At 44.1% G+C, this 25,085-nt stretch overlaps 1 protein-coding gene and 1 long non-coding RNA gene across 3 annotated transcripts in view; both read right to left on the bottom strand.

Moving 5' to 3' along the window:
- Positions 1 to 25,085, bottom strand: part of LOC106008091 (uncharacterized) — a 94,048-nt gene that overhangs the window by 51,738 nt on the left and 17,225 nt on the right. The gene's annotated exons all lie outside the window — the stretch shown is intronic.
- Positions 12,442 to 13,029, bottom strand: LOC147829452 (translationally-controlled tumor protein-like). Its single transcript, XM_087205734.1, has one exon. It carries the CDS (start codon positions 13,012 to 13,014, stop codon positions 12,457 to 12,459), a length of 558 nt encoding a protein of 185 aa, XP_087061860.1. The 5' UTR covers positions 13,015 to 13,029; the 3' UTR covers positions 12,442 to 12,456.

Here is a 25,085-nt window from a genome sequence, read left to right on the forward strand (position 1 = left end):
TTACATTTTCATGAGATACCTAGAATAATCAAATTCAGAGCCAGAAAGTAGACGGTGGTTGCCAGGGACTGGGAAAGGGGGAAGAAGGAATTGTTTAAGGAGCAGCTAGTTTAAGTTTTGCAAAATGAAGCGTCCTGGAGATTCTGGAGATTGGTCACGTAACAGTGCGAATGTATCCAACACTATTGAAGTGTATAATTAAAAATGGAGGGCTGGAGATTTAGCTCAGTGGCACCGGGCCTGTCTCACAAGCACAAGGTCCTGAGTTCAATCCCTGGTACCAGAAAAAAAAAAAGGGTAAGGTGGTAAAGGTTATGCTATGTGTATTTTACCACACTTAAAAGTGAAAATAAATAAATAAAGGCAAGAGGGATGTTGGGACTGACATCGGTGTAGGAGCTTTGGCGAGGGGCTGGCAACTGGGAGGGGCAGGTATGGGCTTGGGGGGCTGCTGTATTTCCCAACCTGGAGTTGGAACATAAGTGCTCTCATTCCGGAATTGATCGAGCCATCTGCTTTGACGTCTATGCTCTTCTATCTGCTTCCACCAAATCAACAACAAAAATTACTTCAAAATAGGTCAAAGGAGAATGTGTAAGAATAGGAAGGGATTGTTTTGGCAATGAGTGGGAACTAAGAATGGGCTTATTGGCACAGATACAGAAAAATGAAATCATTGGAAGGGTAAGAAACAGATCCATGTAATCAATGAGAATTTAATACGTGATCAAAGAGGCAGTTAAAAATCAAAGGTGGAAAAGCTGAATCACTCGGAAATGATACTGACAGGACAGGTGCCTAACTGTGCCTTCCCTGGCTGCTAGGGGCGTGGCTCCCCTCTGGGCCCCCAGCAGGACAGAGGAGCAGGACATCAATGCACAGGGGCCTATTGTTTCTGGTTCTGGGGGAACTCTGGCCATGGCTGGTGCTTTGCATTTCTGTAGGCCATTCACCAGGAATCTCAGGGCTTAGAGACAGTAATCCTCATTGCAAATTCTACAGGCCCAGGGGAGGAAGGGAGGGCCTTGGTTGGTCTGGGTTGCAGAAGAGATGTAATTCTGTGCCAGGGATAGACACAGGGCTTGCATTAGTCAGGCTTTTGTGATTATGCAGTGAAGGGTGTGGGTGTGGGTGTGGGTGTGTGTGAGATGTATCTATATACACAGGATAGAATGTAGATATATGTGCTTATATACACACACATACTCCATGTTATGGAGACAAATCTGCTTTTCACCAAGTCCACCAATTTAAATGTCAGTATCATCCAAAAAATACAACCACAGAAACATCTAGATTAAGCTTTCACCAAACATGTGGGCACTGTGGCCCAGCCAGATGACATATAAAGTTAATCACACATACGTGGTGTTCTACCATGTGAAGTCTGCAATGTGCAGTCCTACCCACAGTCTCTCTGCCACCACATTCCCAAGCCCTACAGACGCAGCAGTTAGGCGATGCTTAGTTGAAAGAAGGTGACAAGCAAGAGAAGAAAGGACACGTTCAGGGTCTGAGCCCTACTGGACACTGCTTCCAGGAATCACACTGTTCCAATCTGGGGAGGGTTGAATATACCACTTATATGAGAACTTGAATAACTGGAAATTTTGACTTTCATTCAAGTGTTTCCTGCCAGCACAGACATCTCAAGGGACCCGATATTCTTTATAAGGGACAAAGTATGATAAAGTTATTAACTTTAAATGGTTACAGTTTTGGGATCTGGAGGTGCTAAGGGCAGTGGCCTCAAAGCCTCAAAACCAGGTACCAGGCTCCCTAGCGATGCCCCACTTCCCTGCCTTCACTCAGAGAGCCGCCCTGACCGGAAGCGGCCGGGTCACGGGGCTCCCCCATGCCGACTCCCCCGCCTTGCAGGGTACCTCTAGCTAATCTGGAAATCTGATGATAAGCCAAGGGGAACGGTTATGTAACTCTGAAAGTTTAAACTTGGGAAAGCACATGCACGCATGCCAACAAGGACTCCGTTCCAAGGAGAAAGCCACAGCACTGGATCCCACGTCCCTATTTTGTTGCCCCTTAAAGCAATGAGATGCATTAATCATCACATCTACCTGCCTTCCTGGCTGTCCAAATGCCCATGCCATCCAACCAATTAAGAAGTGCTTAAAAATAAACAGGTGCTTGCCGTCTCCTGGACCTTTCCGATGTCCACCTCTGGGTGCAAACAGAGGTGGGAACTCGCTCGTCCTTGCGCTCTGTCCTGCTGACCAGTGCTGTGGGCCCAGCTGAGGGAGCGGTGGCCGCCGCGTCTGCGAGGGTCACGGGCCCTGGTCCCTGGCAGAGCAGCAGGAACACCACCTTCCCAAGGCTGGATGGGGCCTGAAGGCAGCTGCAGCAGTGTTACTGACAGGCAGAGGCAGCCCCAGGGTCCCAGGGACAGGGCCCAGCCTCAGAGCAAGAGCAGGTGGGCCCGGAGAGGCAGGAAGGCGTCTGCCAGCGGGGAGGAAAGGAGGCTGTGCCTCAGGCTAATCCCTGTGAGAACCGCTCAGGAGCGAGCCAGGGCAGGAGTCCAGGAGCCAGGGCCGGTGCTGCCCCCAGGAGAGCTAATGCCCCTGCCTGCCCAGTGAGACAGGTCATGGGCGGGTCGGGAGATAGCCAGGAACTAGGGTGGGGTGAGCACTGCTGATGCCACGTCCAGCAGCCTGGGGTTCTGTTTATCAGACTTTGAGAGGAATATGCTGATTAGTGCATTTTGCTTTGACAGAATAAGAAAAATAAAGATGACATAGTAAGATTTCCCAAAGGCTAAATGTACAATTGTCCCCGTTTATCCTCTGGGGGACAGTCCACGATGCCCAGCAGATGCCTGAAACCTCGGACAGGACTGAACCATATCTATGCTGTTTTTCCCAATATGCCCATACCTGTGATAGGCTTAATTTATAAATTAAGCACAGTAAGAGATTAACAGCAAATATAATAGAACAATTATGACAATATACCGTAATAAAAGTTAAGTGAATGTGGTCTGTCTCTCATCTTCCTTTCTTTCAAAACGTCTTGTAGTACTTTAACCTTTTGACTTAAAGGAAGCACTTTACTTCTTCTCTTTGGCATACCCAAATTGCCAGCACAACCCTGTGCTTTGGGGCCACTATTAAGAAAATAAGTGTTAGGGCCTGGGATTTAGCTCAGTGCTGCCGCTGCCTGCCTCAAAAGTGCAAGGTCCTGAGTTCGATTCCCTGTACCAAAAAGAAAAGAAAAGAAGCATTGCTGGGAATTTAGCTCAGTGGTGCCATGCCTGCCTTGGAAGCTCAAGGTCCTGAGTTCAATCCCTGGTACAAAAAAAAAAAATGAACAAAAATAAGCATTGGTTGAACACAGGCATTGAGACACTGTCACAGTTGAGCTGGTAACTGAAAGGACTACTAAGGGGCTACAAGGTGGGTAGCATATACAACAAGGATACTCTGGACAGGGGGATTGCTCACCTCTGAGGTGGGACAGAGCAGGAGAGAATGAGAATTCATAGTGCTACTCACAGCAGTGCATAATTTAAAACTTGTCTACTTCAAGAATTTTCTACTCAGCATTTTTGGACCACAGGTAACTGAAAGCACAGAAAGTGAAACTGTGGATGAGATGGGGGCTACTGTATTCAGTCCAAAGATTGCTCCTATTCTAAATCAGGTTAGCCTAATGTTTTGATTTGCTCTTTTGAGAGTAAGTTATCTTTGTCACCATTGTTGCTGTTTTTAATGTCCTTATAAGCCAACTTATCCATTTTTTCCCCTTCAATTTTATGGGCTCATGAACACCCAAACTTCAAAGAAGAAAAGCATCCCAGGGGAGTTGGGGATTTAACTCAGTGGTAGAGTGCTTGCCCAGTATGCTCAGGACCCTATGTTTGATTCATAACACACACAAAAGGCATCCCAAGGAATGTTTCTTCTATGGTTAATTTACCTATATCTTATTTCACACCGTAACTCCTAATATTCATTTCATTCAATCATTCAACAGATTCTTAAGTATCTACTATGTGTTGATTAAAGATTTTATAAAGGTGTAATGTTTACTTATAAGGGATAAAAGATTTTGAATATTTCAGAAATGAATGACATAAAAACTTTGAAAAGGTTTCATATGTCATATGCAGTATCATAAAAAATACAGTGAATGTTTAACAAATTTTTAAAAATTTATTACAGTCAAAGATATTTCCATTAATCTCCCTCAAAATATTCACTCTTACTTCAAGTATAATTATCCTATCATTCTTGCCATTTTCTGAAGCAGTTCTGGAAGTCTTCTTTCATGAGTATCTTTAGTTGTGCTGTCCTGGCTGCCTCAATGTCCTGAATAAACTCAAGATGTTTATCTTTCATGAACATTTTGATTTGGGGGAAGAGCAAGAAGTGGTATGGTGCCAGATCTGGTGAATAAGGTGGATGAGGACACACTGTAATATTTTTATGAGTCTGCCTTCCTGTTGGATGGCCCTCAGCAGCATTTGCCATATTTTTGATCACCTCCTAAAGCCATTTGTGAAAGAACATGTATTTCAATCACATTTGTATTCATCTTTAACATATCTAGTCTGTGATAAGCTTAACCATGGCTTAGCCACTGGCATTATTTCATCAAGAAGCTTTCTCCTTGTTTATGATACACAAGCTGTTTTTTTTTTCCTCTTAGCAACATTAACAGGTCATGAATCCAAATCACCCTGGAAGTAGTGCTCTTGCCCTTTTAGTTACCATCTGGATTTGTCATTGGATTTCAGGGCTCATTTGCCATTGCAACAACCCAGCCCTCCTGACTCATACAGTGACTTCCTAGTGTTAGTCAGCATTCAGTCACTATAGCAAATACCTGAGATAATCGCCTTAGAGAGGAGGTTTATTTTGGGTCACAGTTTGGGAGCTCTCAGTCCGTGATCAGTTGGCCCTGTTGCTCTGGGCCTCCAGTGGTGCAATATGTACTAGCCAGAGTGAATGCCCTGCAAAATCGCTCATCTCAAGGCCAAGGAGCAAACAGAGAGAAATAGAAAGGGGCCAAGTTCCATCATCCCTTTCAAGGCCATGCCCCCAGTGACCTGCAGACCTCCCACTGGCCCCACCTCAAGGCCCCACCACCTCCCAATTGCACCAAGCAAGACCAAGCCTTTAACGTGTGGGCGTTTAAAATCCAAACTTTAGTGCTAGTTCGAACCAGTTTCCCTCTGAGTGCTGAGCAGGGCTGACCTGACCTGAAACCCACATGAAGTAGGTTACTGTTTCTGAAGTATAATCTGACATTTTCTCAAGTCCAAGGAATCTTTCTCTTTGTTATTTAAGTTTCTACCTAAAGTGATTTGAGATTTTGGGGTTTTGCTTTTTTATTAGTTTTCCCTTTTAGGCCTCTTTTAAAAGTGTTAACACTTCCTGAGACATTAGTGTCTTCTTTGTGGACTTTATGATATCTCTGTGGAGAATATTTACTCACCCTGCTGTTGCTGGCTCCGGGTCTTGCTCAGTGCTAAGTACAGGTCATGTGGCAGGGGTTGGGGGCCCAGGCTGTCACCTTAGACATCTCTGGAGCTGAGCCCTGGGTGTGTGACCTCAGGCCTCTCTACGCACTCCTGTCCTCAACGTGATAATAGCAGCCCCTTTCTCACAGGGCTACGGTGACAAATGGGTGATATAATCTGCACTATAAGCCACTTAGCACTGGACCAACCACATGTCATCATTCACTAGTCAGCCTTCTGTGACTGTAACAAAATACCTGAAATAAATTAATTTAAAGGAGGGCAGATTTATTTTGGCTCTTGGTTTCAAAAGTTTCTGTGCACAGATGGTCACCTTGTTGCTTTGGGCCTGTAGTGGACAGCACATCGTGGTGAGAGCACATAGTGAAGACAGCTGCTTGCCTCAGGGTGTCTGAGAAGCAAAGGACAGAAAGAGGAAAGGGTTGGGGGCCCAGTATCTCCTTCATGGCCCGATGGTTTAACTTCCTTTCACAAGGCCCTATTTGTTCCTCCATCTCTCAGTGTGTCACAGACCAGGAACCACGGATTCAACAAAGGGGCTGACGTAGACATCCTAGATCCAAATTACAGCTGGTATATTGTTATTATGATGTCCATTAGCTTGCTAGGGCTGCCATAATAAAGTACCACCAGCTGTGTAGTTTAAACAGCACGCATTTATGTTCTTACAATTCTGGATGCTTACAAATTGGAGATACAGTTGTTGGCAAGACTGAGGGAAGATCTGTTCTGATCTCTTTCCTTTCAGGTGGCTTGCTGGCCGTATTGGTGCTCCTTGGCTTGCAGCTGCCTTTGTCATCACATGGGGTTCCCCCTGAGTGTGTTCACATGATCTCAGTCTTACAAGGACAAGAGTTACACTGGTCTAAGGCCCTGTTACCCACTCCACTGTGACCTCACTGGAACTCATTCCATCTCCAATGATCCTGTTTCCAAGTGAGGTCACATTCTAAGATACTGGGCTTAAAACTTAAAATCTTCTTTAGGGGACACAGTTCAACTGAAATATGGAACATGGGATTTTGTCTGTTCTCGTTACTAGCAGTATTCTTTTTGTACCTTCCCACTACCAACAGTGCACCAGGCAGACCGCCACCAAATGCTGACCAAGTGGGAGCTCCATGAAGTAGTGCCCTCACTAACCTTTCTTGGATGCTCCTGTCTGCCTGATTCACTCTTCACCAGGGCATCACTTCCTTCCATGATCACATCCACCACAGAAAGCTCCTCTATCCTCATCACTTTCCATCATCTCTCTGGGTGAGGCGACAGGCACAAATACAAGCTGCATTAGTCTGTTTTGTGCTGCTATAACAAAGTATTCCAGGTTGGGTACTTTATAAAGACAAAAGGTTTATTTTGCTGATGATTTTAGTGGCTGAAAGGTCCAGACAACATGGCACCAGAGTCCCAGCAAGGGACCCATGGATATATCACAACATGAGTTCAAAAGTGAAAGGGGAACCAGCCTCATAGAAGAGGCCAAGCTACCTTTGAGAGAAATAATTCACTCCTGTGAGACCCAGCCCCCTCTGAGAGACCACATTAATCTGTTCATAACGATGGAGCCCCCATGCCCTAATTCCCTTCTTTGAGGCCCCACCTCTTGGCAGTCCCGCCACTTCAGTCCCTTCCCACTGGGGACCAAGCCACATCCAACCAGAAGCAAGCTGCAGCTAACCTCACATTCTCATAGTGTGCCTGTAAAACAACAAGCCTGGCTCTGCAAACCTGGGAAAGTATGTTACTGTCATGTAGCCATTCTGCACATCTGCTCAGCTGCTGCACACACATCTGCTGTCCCTGCAACCTGCAGGTGACCTGCCAGTGGCCTGTCCTTCAGACAGGAATAACTCGCTTTTGCAATCCTGGGCCTGGCACAGGGTAGTGTGCCAATCTTCCTTTTATTTTCCTTTGTAAATAGAATCCTATTCTGAATGCATGAGGGGAGGTTACTAATGAAAGAAGCCTATGGTGTATCCTAATGTCAACAGGATAAGTGATCTCTCCCTGTGGTGTTTTGGTAAGCAAAGATTTTTCTGTGTGGCATAGGGTTTGCTTAAAGTGGGAGTGCACCTAGGCATGGCTTTGCCGCCTGGAGACTGGGGTGTGACTGTCAGAAAGGGCTGAAGTGATGACAGGCATATCCAGGCCACTGACTGCTGACTTCTGTCGGGGCCTGTCCTTCGGGATCTTTCAGTACCCGGCTTTAGGCTCTTCCCTCCCAGAGGGCAGCACAGTGGGCCCATGGAACTGAGATTCCTTTGCAGGAGTCCAGAAGTTTGTGGACTCTCAGGCTCCGCATCTGGAACCCCATCTTTCATCTCAGACTGCCTGTGCCTCAGTCTTCCCCAGGAGAAGCCAGAGTTTAATTTCTAAGCCCTGAAATCCTTATGATTTTATCTATGATCCCGGCTTGGAGTGAAGGCAGAATAGGAAGGGAGGTTATTGTCTCCGTTTTAGAGTTGCCAAATTTAGCAAATAAAAACACAGGGCTGTGCTGGCAGTGCAACTCGGTGGTAGAGCTCTTGCCTAGCATGCCTGAGGCCCTGGATTTGATCCACAGCAGTGCAAATAAAAACAAAAACAAAAGCAAACAAAAACCACCCTAAACACACAAGAAAAACCCTCAACCAAACAGAAACAGGGGATCCACTTAAATTAGTCTCTTGGTAACAATGATACATAACTTTAAAGAACCATCTTAACCATTTTAAATGTATAGCTCAGTAGGATTATCTATATTCATATAACAACAAATAATCTTTACTATAAGTAATCATTAGGTACTGCAAATGTGCTAATAAAAGTTAAAATTTTAAAAAAGATTAGAAATGGCTGGGGCCATTTGTGTTTTGGGGTAAAACTTGAAAAAATAATATAAGTACATTCCAGTCAATATTTGAAACATAATAAAAAGCAATTCTTCATTTATGTGAAGTTCAAATTTAACTAGATGTCCTGTTGATTATGTGGTGACCCTACTCCAATAGCCTCAGCTTATTTCATTTGTTTATTGTCTGTCCCTATTACCAGGACTGTTTCCTTCAGAGGGAAAGAATTTGGCACATTGAATCTCCTGGTCCTCACCTCCTAGGAGAATTCGGCCACCTGTGACGCATATTCTAGAAGCACAGGAGGGATTCTGAGCAGGCCAGACCCTGCACACAATCATAAAGCAGGGACAGGGCATCTTTGGCCGCCCATCTCCCTGCACAGCCCCTCTGGGTCATTAACTCACCCTCACTCATTTACCACTAAGTATAAAGTGTGAGCTGCTGATAAGCTTACTGTGCAACCTCCTCTTGGCCATAACTACATTTCACCCCAATGGACTAAAATGATAAGTGAGGGGGTGTTGACTAGATAGTGTGGCAGCTGACGCTTGTGTAAGGTGCATCTGCCAGCACCTTGGGCAGAGACCCCATACATAATGCCCAGGACTTTCCACCTCACAAGTTTCTTGCTGATCTAAGAGGAAGACAGTATTGTCAAGAAACTCCCTGTTGAATGGTAAATCCCAATCCCAGTCGATGTTCTATTTTTACAGTACTTGGACTCCCAGAGTGGAGATACTCAGAAAACAAAAACAAAAAACTATGTGAGAAACATTTAGAGAGCAAAGAGCTCCTATCTAACTTTTTGCAAAACTCCTTGTCATTGCACCAGGAGTCCTGGTCAGCTTTAGAAGTTTCTGCCCAGCTTGTGGGAATCTACACATTCAGCAGCTCATCAAAGTGTGCGTGGACAGTATGTCAGACACAGTTAAATTCCACACCATGACTCATGTATGCACAACCAAATCCTACTTGTAGGGACTTTTCTGGCCACCAAATACAGCAATGCCAAAATAAACCATCTAAATATCTCAATAGGTTTCTAATGTTGGTTCACAGTCAAAACATGCTGAGCTCTACCTTATGCTGGACCACGTGATGGAAGCTGGAGTGTAGGACAACTAAGACATGTCCCCTCACGGGAGGCTTTTGGGTAACTGGGAAAGATTGACATGGGGAACTCAGGAACAGAGGGTAACTGTAACCTAACTGCATGTGGTGGGACTTGGGGAGGGTGTGCAGGGTACCAAGGAGGCTCAACTCCTGGCAAGGTCTGAAAGAGCCAGTGGCAATTAAACAAAGGCATCCCTTCTTTGGCAGAGAGGGCTCCACAAAAGGCCAGAGCCATGAAGGCTAAACATTGGGCAGTAGGGATTCTGGCTCAGTTCTATCTAACCAACTATGCTGGACCCACCATTTGTATTGAGTAACTTTCAAAGTCCAGCAGGAAGAATAGACAGAGAGGGGGAAATCTCTCTCTCAAGCTTTCTCTTTATTCATTTCAGCCCAGTAGTTAATTAATTTGGGGAGATGCTCAGAGGGATTCTAGCACTTCCATCCAAACTTCAATTAGTGCAAAGCTTCACCGAGGTTGCTCTCTGGAGCATTCAGATTCATTCTTTCTCATCCTGACACTGACAGGCTGTCTCTGAGGCAGCCGCCCAGGAGGGCTGCGCAGTTGTTTGTGGTCTCTGCTTACACAGCTGAGCTGTAACTAAGGATTCTGACCACCAACTGGGCTTTCAAAGCTTCTTCTGCTCAAGGCCCTCATCACAAAGGCTGTTGTTGGCTCAAGAGACCTCGTCCGTCCCACGTCTGCTCGATAGACACTTCCCCCAACTGCTGTGGCCACATCCATTCTGTTCACCCCACCCAATTCACCTCAGTGAGTGTCACAGCCCGAGTGAAATATCTGAAACGGAGTCAGTTATAATATTCTTGGGGGAGGTTGACACTGTCTGTGTTCAGTGCATGTTCCTTATGCTGGAAGCCACCAAGGATGGATGGCAGGGAGGAGATATGAACCCAGGGCTCTCAGTCCAAACAAGAGAAAATTAGGGACAACTGCTACATCTGAGACTATCTTAGTTACTTTTCTTGTTGTGGACACAAAATACCCAACACCCAAAGTTAAAGGGGGTTAGGTTTATTTGGCTTAGAGTTGGTAGAGGTTTCAGTCCATAGTCAGCTAGCTCCAAGCCAGGGTGGCATGGCAGAGGGGAGTCACTGAGGAACAGTTCATGGCGAGCAGAAGGTAGCAAAGCAACAAGAGATGACCACAGTTCTTTCCATCCCTTACATCTTATCCAAGAGGGCCGGGGATTTAGCTCAGTGGTTTCGCTGCCTGCTGCGCAAGCGCAAGGACCTGAGTTCAATCCCTGGGACAAAAAAAAAAAAACCAACAAAAAACCCCCAAAAGAATCCATCTTATCCAAGATACTTAGGGTGGGTAGCACTCACACTCATAATCCTAGTGCCCTTGAACCTAGCATTGCACCATGAATCAATTCCAGCATCACATGCTCTAGTTCCAGCTACTGAAAAACCCCCACCCATGACTGCATGAGGCCTGGGGGGACACAGCCATGACAGGGGCCTTCTGGATGAGGGGACCCTGCTGTCATTATATTGCCCCAAGACACACCAGATACATTCAGCATGTGGAGCTTTGAAGGATACAAGTAGATATGTCCAAGATTAAGGACAATGACCTAGCAGCTTGGCATGGGCAGAGGGCATCTTTGGATGGAGCAGACGTGTGGTGCAGTCACAGTATCCGCAGCTTCAGAGGCTGCAGCATGATGGTTTTTGCACCTGCCTTCCTTTCAGTATAACCCCACCCTCTCCTGCCCTCCACTTGCGTCTCTCGTCTCTTCTCTTTATCTCTCTTTCTTTACTTTCCCCTATTACTCCACCACAACTCTCCCTCTTCCTGCTAATCCCATTCTTGATGGGTCTCACTGGACTGTGGCACTTGCTTGTCTTCGATGTGACCGAATTTGCCTTTCTTTATCACACCCATCCCATTCTTACCTAGAAGAGAAGATCCAGAAGCAGCATCATAGCTGTCAGCCTACTAAGGACAAATTCAAAGCAAGAGGCTTAAGGAGATTCTATAAAAGAAAGTGCTCCAAAAGCTGCTCTGAGATAGAGAACAAACACAAAGAAAATTATGAAGTTTCCAAAGAGTTAAAATAGAGTACTTTTAAAGACAACTGTAAAGCTAGGGATGCAGCTCAGTGGTAGAGTACATGCCTAGAATCTCTGTGACCCTGTGTTTGATCCCCAGCACTACAATAATGATAAAGAGAAATAATAAAACAAAGAAAATTTGGGTAAGAGTGGACTTCAGTGGTAACAGTATAGAAAATATGAAAATTTATCTTGAAAAAATGGAAAATATATTTCCAGTAGAATTCTATACCAGCTAAAGTATCTTTCAAGTTTGAAAAAAATAGACATTTTTTTCAGACATTTGAAGATTTAGAAAGCATACTAGTTATAGGTGATTACTTAAAGAAGTACTAACTGATGTACCTTAGCAACAAATTAAAGCCAAAAGAATGAGGTACAGAGTAATGATGAGAAAATAAATTACGAATAAATTTGTTTGAAAATCTTTTTTTTTTTCCAGCTGAGTTAGTCTTTTTATTCTTTTGGTGGTCTCTTCCAGGGTTAACTACTTACACTGTAGGTGATGAAATACATAAGGCTCTACTTCAAATGCTGGCACTGCTATGAGCATGGTCTTTTCCCCTTCCCTACAACTCAGAATTAAAACTTTGATTCTTGTCTTATATTCCAGTCCCAGTAGTTTCCACTGCAGAAGTTATCTGAAGACAGTCTTACACTTTCTAGCAATGCTCTGTGAAGCCTCTATCTTCTCCACGAACATTATGATGGATTTAGTTTTTACATGTATTAAACTAAGAGGCCTTCTTTCAAATGAGTTTAAGTGCACTTTATTTTTAGACAACCTACATGTCATGTTTTGGTTTTTTCCCTAAAATACAATGCCTCCACTCCAAATAAATCACGGTCCAAACAAACAAAGCGTTCAAGATGACATCAGTCCCGTCCATCTAAAATCCCAGTGCTGTGTGGATGACAAGCAGCAGCCAGTTATGACAAGTGATAGATCCAAGGTAACCGCCAAATCCAGTGACCTTTTTCCATTTCTAAACCATCCTTAAAGAAAATCATAAATGGGGTCACACCATCCTCACGGTAGTCCAGGAGAGCAACCATGCCATCTGGATTCATGTTTGCACCAATAAAGAATTGATAGTTTTTGAAATTAGCGAGGATGTGCTTGATTTGATCTGCAGCCCCTGTCATAAAAGGCTTTACTCTTTCTGGTCTTTGTTCTTTGAGTTTGCCTTTGATTGATTTCATATCATCTTTGATGTACTTCTTGTAGGTCTCTTTTGTGAAGCTGGTTTCCTGCAGCTGAGGGTTCATGACCATATCAACCCCAGTGACTACTGTGCTTCCGGTACCTTCGCCCTCCGGGCCTTCAGCGGAGGTGTTTCCACCAATGAGCGAGTCATCGGTGTTATCTTCTGTTCTACTGAGCACCTTGCCCTTCACCTCCAGGCACAGCCCGCCTGCGATCTCCCGGATCTTGTGAATGTCGGAGAACATCTCGTCGTGGCTGATGAGGTCCGGATAGATAATCATGATAGTGGCTGCAGGGAGACTGCGGCCAGGCAAGCTTAGCAGGAGCCCGGAGCTCAGAGCGAGCGAGTGCGGTGCAACCGGAGGGGCGCACGGGGTGGGGGTGGAGGAGCGGGCGGAAAAGCTTGAAAATCTAAATCAGAAAAATAAAAAAAATAAAAGCTCCCTTTGGAGAGATTTTGGAAGAAAAAAGAAAAAATAAAGAAAACTCAATCAAAAAGCAGAGAGGAAAGAGAAAAAAAAAGATAAATAAAAAACACTACATACAATGGAACATACAATTCTAAATGATTTATGATATCAGTAATGCGTACTTTCCTAGTAAAATTATGGACACTTTAAAAAGCAGGAAAAAAAAATCCTTGTTCACTAGAGTTACATTCAAAACAAATTAACAGAAAAGTTAAAAATAATGACAAGGACTCCAGGAATGGTGGCGAATCCCTATAATCCCAGCACTCTGGGAAGACCAAGGCAAGAGGATCACAACTTCGAGCCCAGCCTGGGCAACTTAGGGACTCAGTGAGACCCTGTCGAAGTTGGTGGTCAATCAGTGCACGAAAAGATCCTCAGCTGTGTTAGTTACCTGCTCAATCCAAACAGAAGCAGTGTGAGGGTACAATATACACTCACCAGAACAGCTACAATGGGAAAGATAAATGAAGGCTTGGGGAAATGTAGACAAATAGAACCCTCTGCACCACTGGAGAGGCTACGACTGAACCCCTGCTAACTGTTTAACCGCATCTCCTAAAGTTAGTTATACAGATACCCCTCAAGCAGCAGTCATCCTCCCAGGCATATTCCTAACAGAAGAGCATACATGCCTTCAGCAAAACATACACATGACAGTACTGACAGTAACACTTGTCATAATATCCACAAACTCAGACATCAAAAAAAACAACAAACTATTCATCAGTAGAGCAGACAAAAATCATAGTAAATTCATACAATGGAATACTATATAAAAAGAAGCTGTAGCTACATAATGGAGTGCAGATAACACAAATATGACGTTGAATGAAAGACAGACACAAAAGAACATTTCATGCTTTTATTTATATAAAGTCCAAAGTCCACCAAAGCCAGTCAGTGTATCAGAGGTCAGGAAAGTGACTACCTTGGGAGGGACAGCGGCTGGGAGGTCAGGAAGGGGCTCATAATAATTTGGGTGCTGAGTATTTGGTGTTTATTTGGGGAAATTTCACCAAGCTGTACACTTGATGTCACTTTTTTTCATCTCGAATCAGAGTGTCAGTGTGTTGTCCAGGCTGGCCTTGAACTCTGATCCTCCTGCCTCAACTTCCTAAGTGACTGAAATTACAAGCATGTGCCACCAGGCTTGGCAAGCTATGTCCTTAAGACGTATGTACTTCTCTGTGGCTATGATACTCCCATAAGATGTTCAGTTTAAAAAATAAAGTTTATATTAATTTAACTTACTATTATAATTTGAAAAAGTGAGTCCAGAGTACCCAACCCAAAAATGTGAGGAAAACATATTACAGAGGTTGGTGAGGACATTATCTCTGAAAACATTGTATTCGTCATTTTTCAATTTCTGGGACAAAAATGGCTGACACATACAACTTAAAGGAGGAGAGGTTAATTCTGGCTCCTACTTTCAGTCCATGCGCCAAGGCATGGTAGATGGGTGTGGGGGAGGAAAGCTGCTCACATCATGGCGGCCAGGAAACAGAGCGAGAAGGTAGACCGGTGAGAGGGAGAGACAGACCCTGCCAAGGTGTGGCCCGCCTCATCCAAGGAGGCCCTACCTCCTAGCAGCACATTCAGCTATGAACTCATTAATGGATTAATCCGCTAATGAGTATAGGGTTCCCATAATCCAATCACCTTCTAAAAGCCCCACCTCTAAGCACAAGATTTACAAGGGCTTTTCTTTTCTTTTCTTTTGAGACAGGATTTTGCTAAGCAGTTCAGGCTGGCCTTGAACTCACTATGTAGCCCAGGCTACCCTCAATTTTGCAGAAATCCTCCTGTCTCAGCCTCCCAAGTGCTGGGATTACAAGCATGTGCCATGGCTGGCCTCAAGGATATTTTAGATCTAAACGATAACATTTTCTTTTTCTGGAGAAAAAAATTTAATAGATATGAAAATGATTTGTACTCAAGAAATAGAGGCTACTTTTAGAATCATTCTTGGAAATATTTCTAGATTTGAACAGAAAGGATATTCTCACTAAGTTCTGGAAAATAAATATGCAATTAAGTATGTGCTTATTGTAGAAAGCCTAGAAAATACATAAAATAAAACTAAAAAGAGAAAATGAAGATTGTTGCCATCTCACAACCTAGATGTTTCCACTAAATATTTTAGTGCAGGGCTGGGGATTTAGCTCAGTGGTTTCGCCGCCTACCTCGCAAGCACAAGGACCCGAGTTAGATCCCCAGTAACAAAAAAAAAAATTTTTAGTGCATATACTTACTTTAATTTTGTATATTTTATTTTATTATTTTATTTTTATTTTTTGGTACCGGGGATCGAACTTGGGACCTTGTGCTTGCGAGGCAGGCTCTGAAACCACTGAGCTAAATCCCCGGCCCCAAACAGGAATTTTCTTTTGGTATCAGGGATTGAACTCAGGTCCTTCCGCTTTCGAGGCAAGCGCCGGAACCACTGAGCTAAATCCCTGGCCCCAATTATGTATATTTTACCATGGCTGAAGGGATTTTTGTGTATTGTTACCTTCTTCTTCCTCTTTTAAATTACTGATGGCTGCTACAGATTGAAATGACCCAGAGAGAACAAGGAAGTGAAGTATCATTTTCCATCTTTTAATGAAGATGAAATACTTTGGGGATTAACCCCTTAGTGCGTTCTGAGCTACGTTTATTGCCATAAACCATCATCATAGGTATTTCTGGTCATAATTTACATTTAGGGAATTGTGACAAGATCATGGAAAACAATATCCAGTCTCTTCCCTCAAGCACCCTATCAGGTAGTTGGAAGAATATAGCGAGTTTTTAGACTTTTGCATCCAACCATCTCTACCTCCCCCGCTCATAATGACACCTTGCTCAGCCTTTTGGTGAGTTCTCATTCCATGTAGTTTGATCACTCTTGTCTCCTCCTACCTGTCTCTCTGGGGAAACGCGGGGAGAGCCTTGTATAATTTACACTTGGCCCAGCAGATGTTTTCTTCTTGAACAAGTACCACGAGGAAAGACACGCAGTTGGTGGTTATCCATTCCTTTGTAGCAAACCAGATTGTGGACTCACGGAGGGACCACTGGCCTCTGCCCATTTCTACACCTAATCTTCCAGCCTCCCATTGATTCTCTAAGGCCCTCTACATCCTTCAAATAAGGTGTCTTTATACCGAAGGTGTATTTGTATTGAAGCTAGCTAGTGAACAAACATCCAGTCTAAAGCACTGCTGTAGGTAAGTGACAAAATGGAAATCAGTACTGGGGGACAGGAAAGTGGCACAAACAGTCCACTCAGGAAAGTTAGAGTGGAGAGGGGGATGAGGGAGCCCAGAGAATCTGCAGAGGCTTTTGGTGCCAGACCACAGCCACCATGGGACCTCTGGACTGCCCGGAAGTCTGTAATCAGCAGACTGGAAATGAAATTTGATTTTCAGTAGCATTAATACTCTACCCCTCTCCTATAACAAAAGAAAGAACTATGCTAAAGAAAAACATAATTTTACTGATTTTTTACTATACTGAAAATGATAAAATATTGCTGAGAAAAACTAAATAATATCTGAAAATGGAGAAATATACCAAGTATGAATATTGTCAATATGTTATTCCCCAAATAATCTATGGATTCAATGCAATCCCCATCTATGAGAGTAGGGTGTGTGTGTGTGTGTGTGTGTGTGTGTGTGTGTGTGTGTGTGTGTGTGAAAGAGAGAGAGAGAGAGAGAGATTGGCAAGCTGATTCTAAAATTTATATGGCAATGGAAAAGACTTAAGAGTAACCAAGATAACCTTGAAGAACACCGAAAGATTTACACTAGCAGATACCAGGATTTATTATAGAGCTTCACTGAGACAGCATGGTTTTGGCACAAGACTATTCAGACAGAACCTTAGAACAAAATTGAGAGCTGAGAAACAAATCTACACATACTCAAGTAATCCCCCCCCCTCGCTATGGGGAATCAAACTCAGAACCTTGCGCTTGCTTGCCAGACAGGCCTGGCATCGCTGAGCTACATCCCTGGTCCCACAATTAATTCATTTAACACAGAGGCACACTCCTGCAGTTCAACAAGATTTGCCCTTTCAGCAAATAGTCCTGTATTATTTTTATATCTGTGTGGGGAAAACTACCTTTGACATCCACTTAATAGTACGTGAAAAAAAATTCTAAATGGATTATAGGTCTTCATGTGAATATTATTGTGGTAAAACAATAAAGCTTCTCAGAAAAAAACAGGAGAATAATTTCATGACCATAGAGGTAATCAAAGATTTCTTAAGAAGGTCATAATATGCACTAGAATGAAGAATAAAGCTGATCAATGAGCTTACATTAAAATTAAGAACCTCTTCTTCACCGAAAGAGAGGGAAGGGGCAAATCACAGACTGAGAAATATTTATAATACATACATCTAGCAAAGCATTAGTGACCACAAACAACAAAGACATAGACGATATTTTCAATCAGCAAAAAATTTAAAGAGGCACTTTCCTGAGGATATCCAAATGGCCAATAGCACATACAAGTCACATAACATCAGTATGCTCTCGGGAGATATAAATTAAAATCATGACAAGATACTGCTATGTGGCCACTAGAGTGACTACAAGAGTAACAAGGCAGAGTGTTGGAAAGGGTGTTTCAGCAAACAGTCCACTCCTACTGCGCTGCGGGGAGTATAAATTAGTCCAAACAATTTGGAGAACTGTTTGGCAATACGTATCACAGCTCAATGTCTACCCTGGGACTTAACAGTCCTACTGCTGGTATACAGCCAAGAGAAATGAGCTTGGACCACAAAAGACCTGTACAAGAATGGCCATAACAGCTTAATTTAAAGTAGCCAATAATTGCTTTGGATGTGGTGATGCATACCAGTAATCTCAGCACTCAAAAAGCTGAGGCAGGAAGATTATGAGTTCAAGGCCGGCCTGGATTATATAGCAAGTTCAAGTCTAGCCCGAACTACACAGAGAGATGCTGTCTCATAAAGAAAGAAAGAAATAGATCTAAATGTTGGAAATAACCCAAATTTCCATCAGTAGTGGAATGAATTTTTAAAAATGGGATATCCATAGAATAGGAAAACACAGTCCAAAAAAAATAATTACTGCTACACACAACATGAAGAGCCCCACAGACACTGAGGTAAATGAAAGAAGTCAAACATTACACAGCACACATTTCACGATCCCATTGTGCAAACTGCAACAACAGACAAAACTGACCTGTTGCTAGGAGTCACTCTGGAGTGAGAGTTGGTACTAACAGAAAGAGGGATACGGGGTTTCTGGGTTGTCAGAAATATCTTATGTCTTGATTTGGGAGGTCCGATATATTCACATCTGTGTGTGTGATGTGTGCAAATCTTCACTGAGTTACACACTTGAGCTCTGTGCTTCTCATTATGCATAAATTATATATACACATATGCAAAGCACTTCAATTAAGAAAGGAAAAATGTGATAGGAATCTGTTCCATTCCTCTTGATATATAGAAGAAAGTTAATTCTATACTAGGTATAGATAAATGGGGAGAAAAATGGAAATTTTTCTGGGGCAAAGGAAGAGGGTTAAACAACTACAAAGGATTTATTTTTAACTTTATTAATGTTACTTATCTCTGGCAGACTGCCACACAACCACAGTTGCAGAATTTGTAAGCTGCCCCATGGTGGGTAGAAATAGTGATGTTTCCATAGTGAAGCCCCAGCTCAGTGACGGTAAAGTTGGTTTCTAGGAAAGTGGCCCCCGTAGGAAGAAACGAGCAGGGAAACAAAGGAAAGGGTCGGATTCCAAAAGTTTTTGAACTGGGGGTGGGGCTCACACGGTGGGTAAGGAGGAAGTCTTCTAGGCTTTCTTCATCCTTTCTAGAATACAAGATCCCCTCCCTCACTGCTGGAGCAAAGATTGTAGCCAGAGGTATCAACAGACAGTCTTTGGGGGTCCTGTAGAGAAGTCCCCTATCTTGTAATGACAGATGCATTAGAGCTATGGAAATAAGGAAAAAAAATAAGAATATACAAGCAAAGGTATTGAATTCTTTGAGTTAGTTGGAGAAACTGAGTGCTCTTTGCAATAAACATGTCAGCAAAGACACCAAAGTATGATCATGAAGTGTGCACCAGTGTGAAGAGAGGTCCCATGAGGAGGAAGATGAGGATTCGTACTACAGCCAAGATGGGGCACTCCTCTGGCCACCACTGGCGGAAATCCTCAAAATATCATAGTGGACTGAGATTGGGAGTTATCATCGCCATAACCATATCACTGTCATCATTATGGTCATCCTCAGTAGCTAACTGTACTCAGTGTTCAACATACATTTCTCATTTAATTGTAATAGCCCTACACATAGGAAGTAGTGCCATTTTAGTCCCTATTTTTACATATCAAGGTCTACACAGCTAGTAGCACCAGAACAGCTAGTTCCTAGTGATAGGTGCTAATTGGTCACTCAACCCACGTGCAGGAGTTGGTCCACTTCGTTGGAGGCATGGATGTGAGGGCTGCTGCCCTTGGGATCCTGAGACCAAGGCAGGAAGTAACAGGCGCTGGGGGTAAGGGCAAGTTCTTGGGCTGTACTTGAGACTCCTACATCTGCAAGTTAGTGGCAGAGCTGGACTAGAACTCTCCATTGCTGAGTCCTAGGCTTTAGTAAAAGAATGGAAACAAGTGGAAGCATGATATTGTACAGATGGATTTCAAGTTGATTGGTCCTTCAAGGGGAGGCCCTTGTGGGAAGAGGTATCAAGGGTGGAAAAGGGACTCTACTAGGACAGGAACTCACCAGCAGATGCCACCTCAAAGTTAGCTGATTACATTTAAAACATTAGTCAGACCTGATGAGATGTTTTTGCACTTCTGATAAAAAGAAGAGATGACTCCAATTCTAATAATGCATTCCAGAAGAAAATGAGTGGACTGGTATGTGAGAGAGTTCCTGGGAGGGGCAGGGAGGACAAGACAGCTTCCTCATAGGAAATGGACCAGTTGTGCATTCTTGGCCTTCCCAAATTGTAGCCCTTACCCTGGGGACCATAGATCCCTTCCTCTGTGGCTGTCTGAAGTGGTCCCTAAACTACATGGCCAGTATGGACCTCAGCCTAGGAAAGTGATGTGAGGGAAAACAAAAATGGATTCATGGCAGTCACCAAGTCAACCAACACTTTTCCTGAATAGCTCCCAGTTTCCTACTATCAATCATTCAGCTCCTGGATGAATCCAAAGCAGAACTACCTTTGTTTTCCATGTTAGGATTGGAAAGCCAAGTTCCACCACAGATATAGTTTAATTTTTTAAAAAAATCTGACTTTTTAAAGAGCAATTTTAGGTTTGCAGAAAAATTGAGCATAAGATGAAAAGATACCCTGCCCCACAAATATATAACTTCTCCCATGATCAACATCTCCCTCCAGAATCATACATTTATTGCAATTTATGGACCTACACTGACACACCAGTATCAATCAAGTCTCATATTCTGCTGCCTGCCTCACAAGTGCAAGGACCCGAGTTTGATCCCCGGTACCAAAAAAAAAAAAATCAAGTCATAGTTTACATTAGGGTTCACTTGTGGCATTGAACATTATATGGGTTTGGTGGCATGAATCTAGCATTACAGTATCATACAGAAGTTTCACTGCCCTAAGCATCCTCTGCCTATTCATCCCTACCTCCTCCCTTGCCCCTAGCAACTGCTGACTCTACTGTATCCATAGTTTTGCCTTTTCCAGAATGTCATATGGTTGGAATTACACAGTTGATAGCCTTTTCAGACTGGCTTCTTTCACTTGATAACAAGCATTTAAGGTTCCTCCATATCTCTGCATGGTAAGATAGCTCATTTCTTTTCAGCAGTGAATACTATTCCATTGTCTGGATATACCACAGTTTATCCATTCACCTAGCAAAGGACATCTTAATTGTTCCTAAGTTTTGACAGTTATGGCTAAAGCTGCTATAAATGTCCATGTGCAGATTTCTGGGTGGAAATAATTTTTTTCAAAAATAATTTTCAACTCCTTTGAGTAAATACTATGGAGTGTGATTGGTGGATTGTATGTGATAAAGAGTATGTTTAGTCTTGTGAGAAACTGCCACACTGTCTTCCAAAGTCGCTGACCCATTTTGCATTCCCACCAGCAATGAAAGAAAGTTTCTGTTGCTCTATGTCCTTGTCAGTAACCTGGAGTTTGGCTATTTTAATAGGCCTGTATCTCACTGTTTTAATTTTTATTTCCTTGATGATATAAGAATCACCTTTTCATATGTTTACTTGCCATCTGGGTGTCTTATTTGGAGAGGTGTTGGTTCAGGTCTTTGGCTTGATTTTAATTGGATTATTTGTTTTCTTATTGTTGAGTTTTAAGAGCTCTTTGTGTGTTTTGGACACCAGTCTTATCAGATATGTCTTTTGCAAATGCTTTCTTGTAGTCAGTGGTTTGTATTTTCAGTCTCTTGAAGTTTGTCAACCTGTGTGTACTACAGCAAAATGTGTCTCTAACCTTGTGCTAAGGGGAAAGTCAGGAGAAGGTGTGATTGCTCACTGATATGATTTATTTCTAAAAATGACATGCAACTGGTTGACTAAGGTACTTCATGGGCTATAAAACTACTACAATCCAAAGTCCCTGCCTCTGGGGTTAGCAAGAGCCCTACAGGGATGCAAATAGACTCTGAAAAGTGTCCACTCCTGCTTCTCCCCTCCTCCTCTCCCCAGTCAGCCTACACACAGCGCCCCCCACCCCGCCCCCGCCACAGACCCAGAAATAAAGCTTAAAAGAGAAGTTGAACAGAAAGTGGATTTGAGAAAAGGTGTACTCTATTGTTTGGACGTTAAAGTAAAAACAAATAAGTTTTAAAAGAGAATCACTGTCACTTTAACTGGTCATTTCATGGCTTTGGGATCATAAACATATAGCATTTCTGGTCCAAGTGACCATCAGATGACCCAGAACCTTGAAAATCCTCCTGGAATGTGTGGGCCCCTAAAACTATATTTGCAGACTTCTAGGGACCTGTGGTCTACAATTTAAAAGCTACTGTCCTGGATCATATTTGAAAAATCCCATTAGGATTAGAGATTACAGTAGAACTGAATAGGATTTCAGGTGCTATTACATCTAGCGAGAAGACAAGGTGACTAGAGTCCCAGGGGCCCCAGCATGGTGTCTCTGTATCCCCCATGACCCGACTCCATTTGGGTTCTTGGTGGGGTCAAGTGTCCCGCAGTGACAATTCCATTTCATGGGCCCAGTCTTTATCTCTTCCTCTCCCGTTTTGTTTTCTAGAATGAAAACACTCCCATCTGATTTCACACAGGAAGTAAAGTAAAAACAACCTAAGGCCATTTTGCTAGGTGGGCCTGATCCGGACCTAGTTCATCTCTCCCTCAAGCTTGAGAGTCTTACTTGTGGTAACGAAAGCCACTGTATTGCTTGCCTAGCTTGCACACAGCCCTAGGTTCCATCCTCAGCAACACACACACACACACACACACACACACACACACACACACACAGAGCTATTTTATCTCCTCCCCCATATTGCATTTTTCAACAATTTTATTCTTCTCTAGGGGAAAAAAACCAACCAAAGTAGAAAGAGCAATGTGTATGCAGGATTTCCATGTCTAGGTTACCAGCGCTGACTACCCGGAGCTCCTGCAGACAGAGACCAGACAGGGCCCCCAGCCCGCCCCCCACAGGGCCAAAAGCAGACACAGGGAGGAATTCACCCCTGCACCAGACGGTGCCAGCACTGCCAGAATGCACCGCAAAGGCCCTGGGGAGAGGGGCCCACTGCCCAGGGCCACGACTTCACAAAAGCCCAGCCAGACCCTGGCAGCCCGGGTCCCTTGCTCATCAGGGCACCACCGTCACTGCTGCCTGGCTCTGGGTCCATGCACGCACACATTCCCGTGTGCACACACGTGTCCTCACACACAGACTTTCTAAGTCAGACTTTGTAAGGCAAGACCCAAACTCTCTCAAAATCTTTTTTCCAGTGTCCTAAATCCTGGAGGTCCCTGAGTGAACTGAGGTGTTTGAGACACCAGGGAGCTATAGGCTTTGAGCCTCGGTCTGGGGCAGGGGTGAGGTCAATGGTAGAGTGTTTGCTTAGCGTGCATAAGGCCCTGGCATCCACCCACCCCTAGCACCAAAAAAAAAAAACAAGACTTGATGGGCTCCGTTTAAAAGGTACTGTAGGCACTCACTCAGTATCCTAAATGCAAAGCCAGGCATGGTACGCACACCTGTAATCCCCGCATTCAAGAGGCCGAGGCAGGAGAATTACTGCGAGTTCAAGGCCAATCTGAGCTACATAGTGAGTTCAAGGCCAGCCTGGACCACACAACAAGACTGTGTCTTGAACAAAACAAAACAAATATCCTTAATGTAAAACAGCAAGTTAACCTCCGTGAACTTCCTGCTTCCCCCACACAAACACAGGAACACACCCAGACAGGGAGTGCAGGGTGCCCCATCTGACCCAGATGCCCAGGCCATGGTCTCAGGGCCAGGAGATGAGACCAGGACAGGAGCTGCTCTTCTCGGTCGGGAGGGAGTGGAGCCAAGCAAGTCCCTCACATTCCAGGGTCAGCTTAGGAAGGAGCACCCCAAAACCTCTCAGGGGTGGGGCTGGCTGGCTCAAGCCCAAAGGAGAGCAGACGGGGCGGGGGGGGGGAGTCTGAGAAGAAACCAGTAGCGTTGGAAAACCTCTCAGTTACTTTGAAAGCTTTGCAGGGAATGCTGGCCGCGGGTGATGTTTCCAACAGTATATTAAGCCCTGGTGTAGCAATAGAAAGAAAAATGCTATCCATCTAGAAATGAAGAAAGGAATAGAGAACCTGGGCTCAAAGCCGCCCTACTTCCGTATGCCCCAAATTATATTCAAAAATTGAATGTAAATGAGGGGATCAAATGAATCACATGTTAATACACGGCCTTAGGCCCTATGGTTTGCTTTGTTTTGTTCTACTTAGGTGCTAGGGATTGAACACAGGGCTCGCATCTGCCAAACACGCTCTACCACTGAGCTGCGACCTCTGCCCTAGAGTTTGGGGTTTTGCTTGTTGTTTTGTTTTTGCAGTACCAGGGATTGAACCCAGAGGCTCGTGCATGCCGGCAACTGTTCTGCCACTGAGCTGTATCCTCAGCCCTTTTTATTTTATGCTTTGGGGCCAGGGTCTCAGGAAGTTGCACTGGTTGGGTCTGAACTTGTGAGCCTCCTGGGTAGGCCCAGCTAGTTTTGGTTTTTAAAATAGATTCTCAGTCAATAGTGTCTTTGGAGAGATTATAAATCAAAGAGCAGAGGTAGTAGAATACGTGCTCACATGATAGTATTTTCAGTATTTCTTTCTCATCAGAGGACCAATACATGAGGACTGAGGCTGTAGCTCAGTGGCAGAGCACTTGCTTAGCATAAGCAGAGGCCCCAGGTTCCATCCTCAGCTTTGCAAAAACAACCACAAAAACGAATACCTGAGAAAATGGATTTCAAGAAGAATCAGAATCACAGCCCCAGCTCCTCAGTGTTCTGGTCTCTGCCTCTCGCTGGCCAGGCTCGCTGTGCCCTGCAGAATTGTGCCAGGGCCTTCAAGTCTCGGGAGGCCAGTTGGCTGGTCCCAGGGTCACGTGTGAAGGGGTCTAGTGGACTTTGAGAGCTGCCCATCTGTCCCCAGGCCCGAGTCACAGTCCTCACGGGCCTGCCTCTCCACATAGCACCATGGGCCCAGACCATGACGCCAAAGACTTTACTGTAAAAGGGGCTTTGGTCTGAAATTCAAGGTGGGCACCTCATGAGTTCCCAGGTCTCTTCCTCCTCCACGTTTTCAATCATGCTAACTTGATGGTCTCCAAGCCCAAACAAGAGTTTCCCTCCGGCAGT

The sequence above is a fragment of the Heterocephalus glaber genome, unplaced genomic scaffold (assembly GCF_053883595.1).
Source record: "Heterocephalus glaber isolate CG9 unplaced genomic scaffold, H.glaber_assembly_v1.0 deba00000613, whole genome shotgun sequence".
Classification (NCBI taxonomy): Eukaryota; Metazoa; Chordata; class Mammalia; order Rodentia; family Bathyergidae; genus Heterocephalus; species Heterocephalus glaber.

Coding starts and splice junctions, on each gene's coding strand:
- LOC147829452 (XM_087205734.1), bottom strand. CDS start 13,014: ATGATTATCTATCCGGACCTCATCAGCCACGACGAGATGTTCTCCGAC.